This window comes from Macadamia integrifolia, chromosome 11 (genome assembly GCF_013358625.1).
Source record: "Macadamia integrifolia cultivar HAES 741 chromosome 11, SCU_Mint_v3, whole genome shotgun sequence".
In the NCBI taxonomy this organism is placed as follows: domain Eukaryota; kingdom Viridiplantae; phylum Streptophyta; class Magnoliopsida; order Proteales; family Proteaceae; genus Macadamia; species Macadamia integrifolia.
This window is the reverse complement of record NC_056567.1, coordinates 21,785,932-21,798,656: the sequence shown is the minus strand read 5'-3', so window position 1 is coordinate 21,798,656 and position 12,725 is coordinate 21,785,932. Positions and strand designations below refer to the sequence as shown.

Sequence of the window (12,725 nt, the reverse complement as noted above, 5' to 3'; positions counted from 1 at the left end):
TGAAATATTTAGCTCTCATGAAATAACAAATAGAATTTTCATGCTTGATTGTCTAACAAAGCTTTGATAAGACATTTTGTCTAACAAATTAATTGAAACGAATTAATTTGATATGGTATTGGTATGGAAAAAAAGAAATTTTCTTGGTATGGTACAGTTTTGGTATTGCATAAAAAAACCGTACCAAAAACTGTCTTAAGTGTAATTCTGTTACTCTAACATCCCTGGATTCTATGACTCTCACAAAGGACAAAACCCTAAGAGGCTAAGACCTATTGTCCCAACTCCCATGTCTCCCTATTTATTAATTATAAAAAAGCAAACTCACCCTTTTCAAAATGACAAAATGTCAAAACCATTATTATAAAAAAAACTCCCAACTCCCCACAAAACCCTAACCTGTTAACCAGTTTCCTAGTTTTTCATTTCTCAAGCTGTTGGCGTCAAGTACTAAAGGAAGAAGAAATAGAAGACTTCAAAACAAATCTCCAAGACTTCAGTCGATTGGCTTTGGTTCTGTTGACCGTGAACCCAGGTAGCACCAAGCTGCAACTTCCATGACCATCTCCCTCTTCACCACAATCAGTTCCCATCTCTCCCTCTTGGACAAACTTTATCCCTATTTCTTCTCATCTCTTCAACTGTAGTTGTGAGAAATTAGAAATACTAATTCAGATTCTATCTTTCCCATTATTGGTATCACGCCCTCCATCCTCATCTCAAAACCCTATAATCAAGTCATCAACCTCCATAGCTGAGACCTCATCTTCAACCCTTATTGTATGAGATGAATGTGTATTTGCAGGTCTCTGAAGATGGCAGTGAATCCTTTACCAAAAAAAAAAGTTCCATGTGTACCGAATATCAAAACCGTTTTCATACCAAATACCGAAATCGTTTTTGTACCAAATAAATACCGTACTGAAACCATACCGCTATTGACAAGTTGACATTATTTCTGGTACGGTATGGTTTCGGCATCTGGAACCGAGCTCCTGTACCATACCAAATACCAATTCGATTGACACCCTTAAAGCTACCTTCATCTTTTGGCTTGCAGAGATCATTCCATTTTTCACTATAATACATTTGCAATTATTTAGATCACCGAACCAAATAAAATTCCTAATCCATGTTCCCATCAGCAGAATCATGGAAGAAATCCACCATTAGATTACCAAAAATGGATTCGCCAAGATAACTCTACCAAACATCATGATTAAATTTTATTAAAACTCTTTATTGATGGCATTGTCGAAGGTGAAAATTCTAATTTTCTTTTTTTGTATCATTTTGTCCTTGTCTTGCGTAAGCTTAGATGTTAATTATGTGCATTGTTCCCACACCCCCAAACCCCCACCCCCAAAAAAAAAAAGGAATACTAAAAAATATATGGGATAATTTTCTGTTCGTGAGAGGCCCTTGCGCCAGACATAGGTATGTGTAATGACCACCATACCCCCACCTGAGATCGCGTGCCCCTACGTGGAAGCAAGGGCCCCTCGTAGACCGAAAACACTTGCCCAAAAAATACAATATGGTAATGAGCGATTCTCAGTACCTGTAAGCATTACAGTTCGACATTCTAACAATCTAACCCATGACTCGGCCTTGGCAATAAGATTTAAACAAGGAAAAGTTGCCGAAGTGATCTTTTGTAATACAACTTTCTACTATGGGACCACAAATATCTCCTATTGATACCAGATATCTTACAAGTTACAATAAGATGACATTAATCTATACAAGCCCTCCCCCCCAAAAAAAAATAATAAAAATAAAAATTCTGTACAAGTCAAAATGAGTTATTTCCTTCTACCCAAAAAAAAGAATCATTTCCCTTCAGCCATTGTTCGCCTTCTCTCTGTGTTTCCTGTAGTTCCAAAGCACTTTTTCTCTTTCTGACAGTGAAGCAGACAGTAACCACTTACTAAACTCTAATTCCCCCATACCCATAAACTGAGCAAGGTGACTGAACTGAGCCTTCTTCTGCTTCTTCAATGAAGCTTCTTCTCTTTTTCCAACATTTTGGGTTCCATTCGAATTTCTTTTCCCTAATTTGGGTCTGCACGGGTGTTCAGTGGTATCATTCTTGAGCATGCTCACATCTTTCCTGCCCTGGAGCCCAGGCCCAAAGTTGACAATATCTTCATTTCGGTGAGCATAGACAATTCCTGTACAGCATGAAACAAATGTTAGAATTGTCTGACAAAGGGAGAGCATGGAAACTGAAAAGTGTAGAGACCCTTTTAGCAATCAATTTTAGAATTGTATGCCAAAGAAATTCAAGTGCATGCTCCACACAGATTTTGAAAAGAACATAACAGTTACGCATGAGGAAACTATATAGATTGAAATGGGATACAGTAGCACTAAACCCTTTGCTCTCTCTCACACACACACACACACCTGCGCGTGCCTGGGGGGTCAGGAGAGAGGGATTCTTAAGGCTCTGCAACTAAAGGCACCGTTTGATAACGTTTCTGCAGTTTCTGTGTCTAGAAACAGCAGAAAAGGCTATTCACGTTTTTGAAAACAAAAATAGATTTTTTGGTTTTTGATAAACCTGTTTCTCGAAACATTTTTTGCAGACATAATGCCACTAAAAAACCCAATAGTATCATCGGATGCCTAAAAGGGAGAGAGGGTTCGGTTGCCTCTTTTTAGGTTTAAACAAGAGCCTTTTTTTCTCTCAAATTCGCTTCTAAAAACAACGAAACAAGTCCGACTTGTTTCGTCAAAGTCGTTTCTAGAATTGTAAATAGGCATAAATTTTGATTTATGTTTCTAGAAACGGGTGAAACGGAACAACTTTATCAAACGCTTTTCAGGTTGTTTCTCCGTTTTCGGAAACACAAAAATGCAGAAACAGCAAAAACGAAACGTGGTCAAACGGTGCCTAAGTAACAAATAGCCATACGTGATCCAGGCATTGCAGGAGGGAATATATCAAGGCGATACCAACAGAGCGTTGCCTAGGCGACCTTCCAGCAAAGGGTGCCTGGACGCCTAGACAACTATGCAAATGGCATTCCATGTACAGGATGGTTTCTTATATCATATATAGAAGAGGAAGAAAGAATATTTCAGTGGTAAACTAAAGCAGTTAAGCTTACCTAAATCTTGAAGCATTGGTTTATCAGTAATAGCCTTGTCCAACTCATCAGATTCTCTGGATTTTGAGCCCAACAAAAATGATTCACTTTCTTCCTTTGAAGAAACATGATTTTTCCCAAGTTGAACTGGACCTGCCTTTCTATTTTGATGCCCTTGTGCTTGTCCTGACTTCTCATGTGATTCAATGATCTCACTAGTGAAATACTCATCAGACAGATCACGGAACAGATTGCTAATCCCAAAAAGCTCACCTTGAAATTCTTTGCAATCCTGAAAGGAAGCTACTAAAGTGAACATTTGAAAATGCTTCTTATTTCTTTATACAATACAACAATAAAGGAAAAAATATATATTGACCAAGAAACTACAGCTTTCATACCTGTACACCTTCAAAATACCGTTTTTCCATTTTTCCTGAAACAGCAATGTTTGATAGCTGCTGCTTGTATACCTGACGGGAATACACAAGTTCCTCTAGGGAACCAGCTGCAAGAAGGCGAAAAACCACTACATGTCGTTTTTGCCCATAACGAAATGACCTGTCTTGTGCCTGTAAGTCCTGCGCTGGGTTCCAATTTGGGTCAAATATTACAACGCGATTTGCACTGACAAGATTCAGGCCCAACCCTCCAGCTCGAGTTGATATGAGGAACACCTGACAAAGGGAATAGATGCAACCACCAATTGGATACAGATAGATATCCAATCTGTGATATTCTACCATACAAGCAGAAAAGTTACCTGTTTGCTTGGACTTGAGTTGAAGTCCTCAACAAGTGACTGCCGTAAGCAGGATGGAGTTGAACCGTCGAGTCTGGAGAAGCAATAACCTTTGCGTATGAGAAACTTTTCCAGTATGTCCAACATCCTGTGCAAGTAAAGTTCAATTTCAAGTCCAGAGCATATAGACAGACGGAAAGACTGGAGCACAATCAATTCTAAGGAAGCAAAAAGAGGAAAAATTAGATGGAAATCTATTCTGAGAGAAAATACAGCTTTAACTTCTCTTGCCAATTTTTAGTTTCCTTTTGGAAGGTCAGGAATTTTGTGAGAAAAAAAGAAAGAAAAGAGGAGAGATCAAACAAAGCCCAACAGCTCTTGCACAGACAGGTTTTCCCCAATTCTCAAAACATTCTCTCCAATCTCCATACAGGTATTCAATAACTCTTATTCTCAATATCATACAATATTTTTGTCCTTCACTATCTTTGTAGACCTCTCATAGCTAAATTTGAAGTTTCCAGAAAAATAGAGCCATCGAAGCATAATGATGAGTCGGCAGAAAAATGGAAGATATGATAAATTCTTGATAAATTTGTCCTACATCAATCCAATTAAATTCTTGTAGAAGGAGTTATTTACTATTAATGCATGAGACAAAGTGAAACTAAATAAAAAACTAATACTCCCATTCACACCCAAATGCTTTGCTATTGCACCTGTTTTGTTCTCTTCTTTCCTTCAATTTCAAATAATAAAGAGATGTGAACCCAGGAAAGACAAAACAAAACCAAGACAAAGCACTAGACATGGGTTAACCATACAAGCATATAGGGAAACTAAAAATGAAAGATAACAGATCCTCTTAAAAGGGCAGATGAAGTCCAGCCATGGTTCTCAACCTGACGGAATAGCTGAACAGAAGAATTTTATCACTCTGTACAACCCATGATGACAATAACCGTTCCAAAGCTCGCATTTTTCCACAGTGTTCAACATCGCTAAGGCCAATGAAGCTCTCATTCTGAGTATTTCCCCCAACCAAGTCAATATCAGCACTGAAGACAGCAGAGGCAAACTCTGCATCTTTCCTCTGTTTCTCTATATCATCCCTGGGGTTAGGCTTAATCAGCTCCAGATGATTGCTTATCTGAGTGACACCTCAACAAATAAACAACCAACAAAAGAAAAATGAAAACTTAAAAAATAAATAATACAAATCAAATTTTACCTGCTGAAGCTTTACAAGGCAAGGAAGTACAAGGCAGAAGGGGCATGAATCACAACCATCAGGGTTGTCCCTATGAAGATAACGCCATATTATTCCATTCGGCACAATCCTGTTGCAGCACTCCACCTGAGTTAAAGGACTTCCACAGCTACAAGGTAGGTCTTTATTTATCAGACACTGGATATCTGGAGACTGTAACATCCTTCTGTAAACACGCTTCTGCAACTCACTCATTGCACAAAACACAACATTATCTTCTTTACCCCTCATTAGATGTCCAATAGTCTCCTCCTTGGTCCTTCTCAATAGATATTTATGTAAAACATCCACTAGGTGCTGCTTACGCTCATCTGCTACCCGAACAAATCGTTCAGGAGCATTAGACCTCTGACCATGCTTAAGTGGTTCATCATAGAACTCTCGAAAATGTTCCCGTGTCCCTAGAGAACCAGGCGCAACCCAATCAAAAAGATTAAAAAGCTCCATAATTTTATTCTGCATTACTGTACCAGTAAGACCAAAACGTTTCCTGGTTTTAATTCCTAAGCATGCTGAATAAAGTTTTGATTTTTCATTTTTCAATCTGTGTGCCTCATCAACTATCACAATATCCCATTGAACCTCAGATAGGATAGTGCCATGAATTCTAAATGTATCAAAACTGGTTATAAGTATCTGAACCACATGTGCTTCAAGTTTCTCCAAAGTAAGATCACGATTTGGTCCATGATAAACAGCAACACTAAAGGTTCCCCATTTAGAAAACTCATCTTCCCAATTGTGAATAACAGAAGTAGGGCAGACAATCAACACAGACCCCTTATTTACCGATTGGCTTCCCTTTGGTAAATTAGAGTCTTCCTCTTCCTCATTATTTCCAACCACAGCAGTCAGGAAAGCAATCGTTTGGATGGTCTTCCCCAACCCCCTGTTCAACATAAAAAAGGAGAAATTTTACGACATGTAACAGTTTAAAAAAAAAAAAATGCATTGAAGCAAACATTTTCATACAACATTTCCATATGGCATTATCTTTGGAAAACATGCTTACTAACTCCTTTTATCAACCCAAAATATGCCACTAGGTAGGCATTTCCAAGCTATTAACTCTAGAAAAGCTTCATACTTCTTTGGATCAATGCATGATGCATCTATTTAAATTTATAATACTCATTAAGAATTTGTAATTCATCCACCATTCATCCATTAATTGAAATATTAATTGTGATAAACTAAAAAGATATATTAGAAAGAATATGCTGTCACTAGCAAGCCAGCATTGTCAACATCATCCTTACTGGTTCTCTGACAAAATAGTGGACTTATTCCATCTTTGCTTCAGTTTTGACACGGCTTGAAACAGAAACCGCAACCAGTTAAGGTTCATAAGGCAACAAGTCTCACCTCTACGGTGTAAAAACGTCTCAGAGATATAAAGTCCAAAAAGTATAAACGAATTTGGTTCTCCGATTTTAATAATTTATATAAGAAAATAAGCATAAGTTTTCATAAATAAGTAAATTTTGTAAGGGACAACAATGGAAGCATCAAGTATCTTCTGCATTTCATGGGTACATTACGTAGAACCTGCAGCTATATTTGTGTTGATGTATCATGAATTAGCACATGATATCCTAAAGTACCTATTAAAATGGGTGGTAACAAAATAAGTTTAGCATGCTGACATGTCCGACCAAAACAATGCTATGCTCAAGGAACATGTCACGCCAGAAAAGGGGGAATATAAGACAAGTATATAATCATCGAGGATAAGGCCCTGGGTAAAATGGAATCATGGTGAAGAATACGTATAGTATCTGAAGTTGATGAGACAAGGTTTGCCTCAGGACTATGATGATGATTGATGCTGATGAAATGTCGACAAAAATAATTCAACAGAGAAAACCATATTATGGTAACTGGTTTTAGATGGACAAAACTTGACTATGAATAGAGCATTATAACATCAACCTGTAGTCCCACAGTCCAAAGGCTTACAGAAGATAAACATTTCAACCAATATTGAGACTTATTCATGAACTCATTGAACAAAAACATATTGACATAACCTCTTAAAAGACAGTAACTAACTATAATTGTATAATTGTATATATATATATATATATATTTTTGGTAAGGATACGGGTAATATTTCAATGTTTGCTGTGTAGCAGAAGCTATAACTAAATGTCACATGGACACCTGCTCCATGCCACATGGATGGTGAGGATGAGAAGAGAGAAAGAGACTTTTATCCCTCTACCCGACCAGGTTTTTTTACCCAGGTCCATTCTTTGAAACACCTCCCCCGATCCTCTATCCCTTTTACATCTCAAATCGTGAAATCAAAAGGGAAGGAGGGAACTTAGATCATGGCTGCGATCATGAGGAGTCTGGAACAGCAGCTACCGATAGACAGTTGCGCATTCTGATCGGCTGATGCACTTTCTTCTCCGGCGGTTTCATATTTGCAGGTTTGAGCTTCTATCTCTTGATAGGGGCAGGGAGATGAATCGGCTATCTGTTTGATCCCGATACCTACTCCGACGGTCGAATTTCAGTTCAGGGTATTGATGGTGTTTTGTTCCCCATTGAAGAAAAGGCAAAATCTGAAACCAAATTGGTTCAACACAGTACTCTTACCACCACTAAAGCTACTGTTAAGCACAGAAAAGGTGTGTCAAAAACAAAATCTTTTTTCTTTTCTTAATCTTCATTACTTTCTCAGATATTGGAATTCCAGTTCTTGTTTCACTTGTTTGTTATATCTGCTGGATTCCGGTGGTGTTTAGTTCAGTGAGATCATCGGCTCCAGTGAGTGTTTATGTGGGTCACATTGTCTTTGTCTGGATTTTTATTAATTTGGCACTCACTCTCTTGGTCCCCGTGAGTAAATTGGAAATTGAAGAAAAGGAACTCAAGGGAAGGGAAAGTTTATCACCTTTGGAATGGGCCGGAGAAGATAGAGAGATGGGTAGAGAGAGAGAGAAGCTCGAACCTGCAAATCTGGAACTGCTAGTGAAGAATGTGCAGGAGCTGATAATTACGTGCAACCGTAGCCGGAGAAGAAGGTTTCACTGAAATGGACCTGGATCAAAAACCGGGTCGGTAAAAGGGATACATGTCGTTTTTTCTCTCCTCATCCTCGCCCTCCATGTGGCATGGGACAGGTGTCCAAATATGCAGGTAGCACTGCACCATCTAAGAATTGTAAAGGATCTCGATCTGTTTAATAGTCATTATATTATAGAACCTCTCTCTCTCTCTCTCTTTTCTTTTTTTTTTAGGGGGGGGGGTGGGTGGGAGGGTGGAATGGGTGTTGGGTGGTAGGAAGCAATACTTATTCAAGTTAACATTTACAACCTTGAAGACCTCCAAAGTTGAGTTGTACAAAAGTGTGATTTACTTACAACACTTTTAACTGACACTAAGCTATAGACCTCCAAAATCCTTCAGGGGAAAATGAAACATTCCCAGGATGACTAAATAACAATCATCTCCAGGAAAACCTAGGGAGATTTCAAATGAATTAATCATATGCTGAAATGGTCAAGAAGCAAGGTAAATGTAGCTTGGACCAGTTAATACACAATCTATAAGATATAAGTGGTCAAAATCTTACATGTCATCTCCAAGGATACCCCCATGGTTGTTCTTGTATAAACTGTATAAGAACCTCACTCCCTCTCTTTGATGTTCAAGAAGCCTACAATTGAAAGAAGCAGGAACCTACAAGGGGAAAAAGGCATTTCTCATTAGTAAATTCATTAGTTATCTTGTCACACAATTTCCTCACAGGAATAACGCTGTGAACTACCACCACAAAATTCACAATATTTCACTAGACAAAAAGAATGAATTTAGTAACATCATATGATTGCATTAAAATGACATGTTACACCTACAAACTAGAATAATATGTCCTCCGTGTAACAACTTGCAAGATTGAAACCAGATACTCCAAAATATGTAACAGAATTATATTTATGCAGGTTCTCTACTGAAAATGTATGGGTGGTTGTTTTCATACATTGATTTATTGTTGCTAAATCCATTTCTTTTTAGCCCGGGAAATTTACAGTGCCACCCCCTGGAAAATGCCACAATTATAAGACCACCCCCTCTGTTTCACCAAATTATACTGAGACCCCTTACTGTCAGTCACTGTTAAGGAATATACCTTATATGCTGATGTCAGCAATTATATTTTATTTTAAATACCAAAATGCACTTATTAAATATGAAGTACCTAAAATACCCTTGTAATAAGTTACTATTTCTTTCACTCAAACCAATAGATTTGCTCCCCATTCCAAGACCTAATTTACTGTTCTCCCAAATCGTGAGATTTGGACCACCGGCGATCGTTCAGAGTAGCAGCGGTGGCATCGACGAACGGCAACAGACAAGAACATACTCAGAAACACGTCAAGAGCACTTGATTCCCTGCTTCTAGAAGGCGTGAGTGCCAGCAACAGCTTGCCGCTATTCAACTACAACAACAACAACACCAACACCACCATCATCAACAACCGCAGCTCCGAGGTGAGAATCCCAAAAGGCAGAGAGAGAATACCAATGCTCCCTCCCTCGCATGCTCTTGTTTTCCCCCCACCTCGTCAGGTACAGTCATGGTTTTAAGTATCTCCGATACCGATACGATACCCTCCGATACGTATCTTAAATTTAGCCGACCGATACGATACACATCGATACGATACATGAAATTTTTAAAATCCTTTCGTATCGATATATATCCTATAATACATACCGATATGCATCAATACACCACCAATACGCATCGATATGATATGATATGCCTCGATACGACTATGAAAATTATAAAATTGAGGTAAAATGTACGTTTCGGTATGTATCGGTACGTATCGGTGAGTATCGATATGTATCGATCAGTACGTATCGGTATATTGGCACGTATCGGTGAGTATCGATATATATATCGGTACGTATCGGTGAGTATCAATACGTATCGGTGAGTATCGGTATGTACCGATACAGTGCGCTATGGTCATATAATGGCCAAGATGGGTAATTTTTTAGAAAAACATGATTTTTTGAAGGGTTTTTGTTCCAAAGTTGCTGTCAGCCATATTTCTCTCTAACTAAAGTGGAAATCAAGGTTGGGAACAAGGATTTTACATTTATGGGGCAACTATAAACCTTGAATTCTTAGTACGATACCCTCAATTTAGTGTTTATGCATAATACATGTTATCAATAGCTTTTTTTAACAAACTCTTAATGCAAAAGTGTTTAAAAAAAATGTTTCCTATCCATTTATGTGTGTATCTTTAGCGTATCTTAGTGTATCTCCGATACGATACGATACTCTCCGATACGTATCTTAATTTTAGCCGACCGATACGGCGACTGATACCGATACTTTAATCCTTGGGTACAGTAGTTGCCCTCCATTATCTACAGTAGAAGACTAGAGAATCCACACCTCTCTCTCTCTCTCTCCACACAGACAAGAACATACTCAGAAGAAAAAGAAGGATTTGAGACAAATATCGAGACAGGGAGAAAGCCCATTTAACGATATCCACAAAAACCATGTCCAAAGCAACTTTTTCCTTACTTTTTCTTAAACCAAATAGGTATGATTCTCGAGTGTGATACTGTGTTTTCTGGGATGTTAATCTTCATAATATGTTGTTGGTTGGAGTTGGTTATCAGGATTGGAAGTGGGGAACTTTCTGGCAAAAGTGAATTCTCCGGCAGTGTTTCGTTGTGTGAAAGTAAGCTCCATCGATGAAGCAGACGACTAGTATGCATATCAAACGGCTGTTAACATTGGAGGACATGCCTTCAAGGGTATCCTGTATGATCAAGGTCCTGAACTCCATTACGGTCATGGAGAAAGCCCAGAGGGAGATGTAACGAAAAGATCCAACTGTTAAAAACCAGGAAAAGAGAGTAGTAGAGTTCTAGGACCAGTGAGAGATGGAGAGTTATATTTATGGTTAAAACATAAGTTTTTTAATGGTAAGGGCATAACAGTCATTTTAACTCGACAGTTAACAGTGACTGGCGGTAGGGGGTCTGAGTATAATTTGGTGAAACAGCGGGGGTGGTTTTATAATTGTGGCCTTCTCCAGGGGGTGGCACTGTAAATTTCCCTTTTAGCCCCCATAACTTCGGTTTTGTCATGCTATTGATCATTTATGTAGGGCACGTATCCAGTTTGATAATTGGATCCTTTCCTGTCGACTTGAGCAGCTTCTGATTTCTCTACCTGCACTCCCCTTGTATTCAGCTGGTGTTGCATTCACATATACAAGAAAAGGGTGCTCCATTTAATCTTGGGGGGACTCCACTTTGTCAAAACTATTGTATCCCTCTTCATCTAAAATTCTACATTCTAGCAGAATTATAAAAGATAGTATATTCTACACTTCTTTTGAATAAATCAAACTCAATCCCTAAATTAAAGCATCAAAATTCAGTAAAGGGGTGAATCCATGTTAATGGAAACAAGAAGGGTTTTCCTCCCTCTTCAAACAGAAACAAAAATTCCCATACATCTGGGTTACAAATTTTGACTAAACCCTAATGAATTGGTGGCGTGTTAGTATGTTACTGAATTTGACTAACCCAAAAAAAAAAAAAGTTTGAATTACGCACCTCTAAGAATGTAATAGCATAAGAATTAACAACAGGGTTAGAGATTTAATTTCAGAAGAACAAGAAAACCACACCTGTACTACGGGATTTTCGCCTGGAGAAGAGACGAGCAGAGGTTCAAAGGGTCCAGTCGCACCAAACTGAAAGAGGGTAGACACGGATTCGTCCCGACGGCGTTCGCGCCGATGGGTAAACCCTTCTTTCTCCTCCTCGTCTTCATCTTCATCATCACAAATATCATCTTCCTTCCCCCCCTTGACTGCTACTTTTTCATCATTTCGTTGCGTTTGTGGAGGTTGATTTGAGTAGAAAAGAGAAGGATCTTCGAGGCGTTGGAGTTGTTGGGAGAGAGAGGACTTGGGAGGTTTCCTTGGAAGTGTAATTGGATTAGTTTCTTCGGTAATTGAAGGCTGTGTGTAAGAAGAGATGAAGGGGAAGCTGTTGCAAGGCTTTAGAGTCTCTTTGAAGCTATTCAGTGACATTGAATTCTCTCTATTTTCAAAGCAGTTTTCTCGATTCGGTTCCCTCTATAGAAGACAGCTTTATTGTTGATCCTTCTGTTTTTGGATCCGCTACATGGTTTAATAACACGGCATCGGAGTCGGATCGGTCAACGCCGATACTGATCCATATCGGCCCAGATCGGATGGAAGTATTTTTTTCAATCTGAATATTATGTGGGACTCGGGGCAGCCCCTAAAATTTGATTAGAAAATCTCAAAAGAGGAAAATACAAAGGAGGACTTAACCCACCTTACCTTTTACCAAAGTACAAAAATACTCACCCGTAAAATTATCGTCATTTTTTTATTTTTGGGTTTGTTAATGAGGGTTTTCAGGCCTTCCAATCTGCCCAATCCCTCAAGTCCAGCTAACACCACAATCATTGGACTAAATCATTAGCGGGATTAACCAAAAGGTCAAAATTAATCCCACTGTGAGTAACCCCAAAGGTGCTGCCATGGTGATTTGAACAAAGTAAGATACCACTAATGAACGCATCCTTCCA

The 12,725-nt window shown here is 38.6% G+C and overlaps 1 protein-coding gene across 1 annotated transcript; it reads right to left on the bottom strand.

Annotated features, from left to right (window-relative positions):
- Positions 1-1,623: 1,623 nt before the first annotated feature.
- On the bottom strand, positions 1,624-12,277 carry LOC122092835 (switch 2). The gene is made up of 8 exons (XM_042663127.1): positions 11,791-12,277; positions 8,691-8,797; positions 5,069-5,996; positions 4,740-4,987; positions 3,859-3,985; positions 3,497-3,772; positions 3,117-3,387; positions 1,624-2,174 (listed from the first exon to the last, which is right to left on the bottom strand). Exons 1-8 carry the CDS (start codon positions 12,196-12,198, stop codon positions 1,843-1,845), a joined length of 2,697 nt encoding a protein of 898 aa, XP_042519061.1. The 5' UTR covers positions 12,199-12,277; the 3' UTR covers positions 1,624-1,842.
- Between the last annotated feature and the right edge of the window lie 448 nt (positions 12,278-12,725).

What these genes read in the sequence shown, in the direction of transcription:
- LOC122092835 (XM_042663127.1), bottom strand. Translation starts at nt 12,198, where the DNA reads ATGTCACTGAATAGCTTCAAAGAGACTCTAAAGCCTTGCAACAGCTTC. An exon ending in GCGAAAATCCCGTAGTACAG is followed by an intron (nt 8,798 to 11,790) that starts GTGTGGTTTTCT and finishes TTCCCCTTGTAG; the next exon opens with GTTCCTGCTTCTTTCAATTG. An exon ending in GGTATCCTTGGAGATGACAT is followed by an intron (nt 5,997 to 8,690) that starts GTAAGATTTTGA and finishes TATGTTGAACAG; the next exon opens with GGGGTTGGGGAAGACCATCC.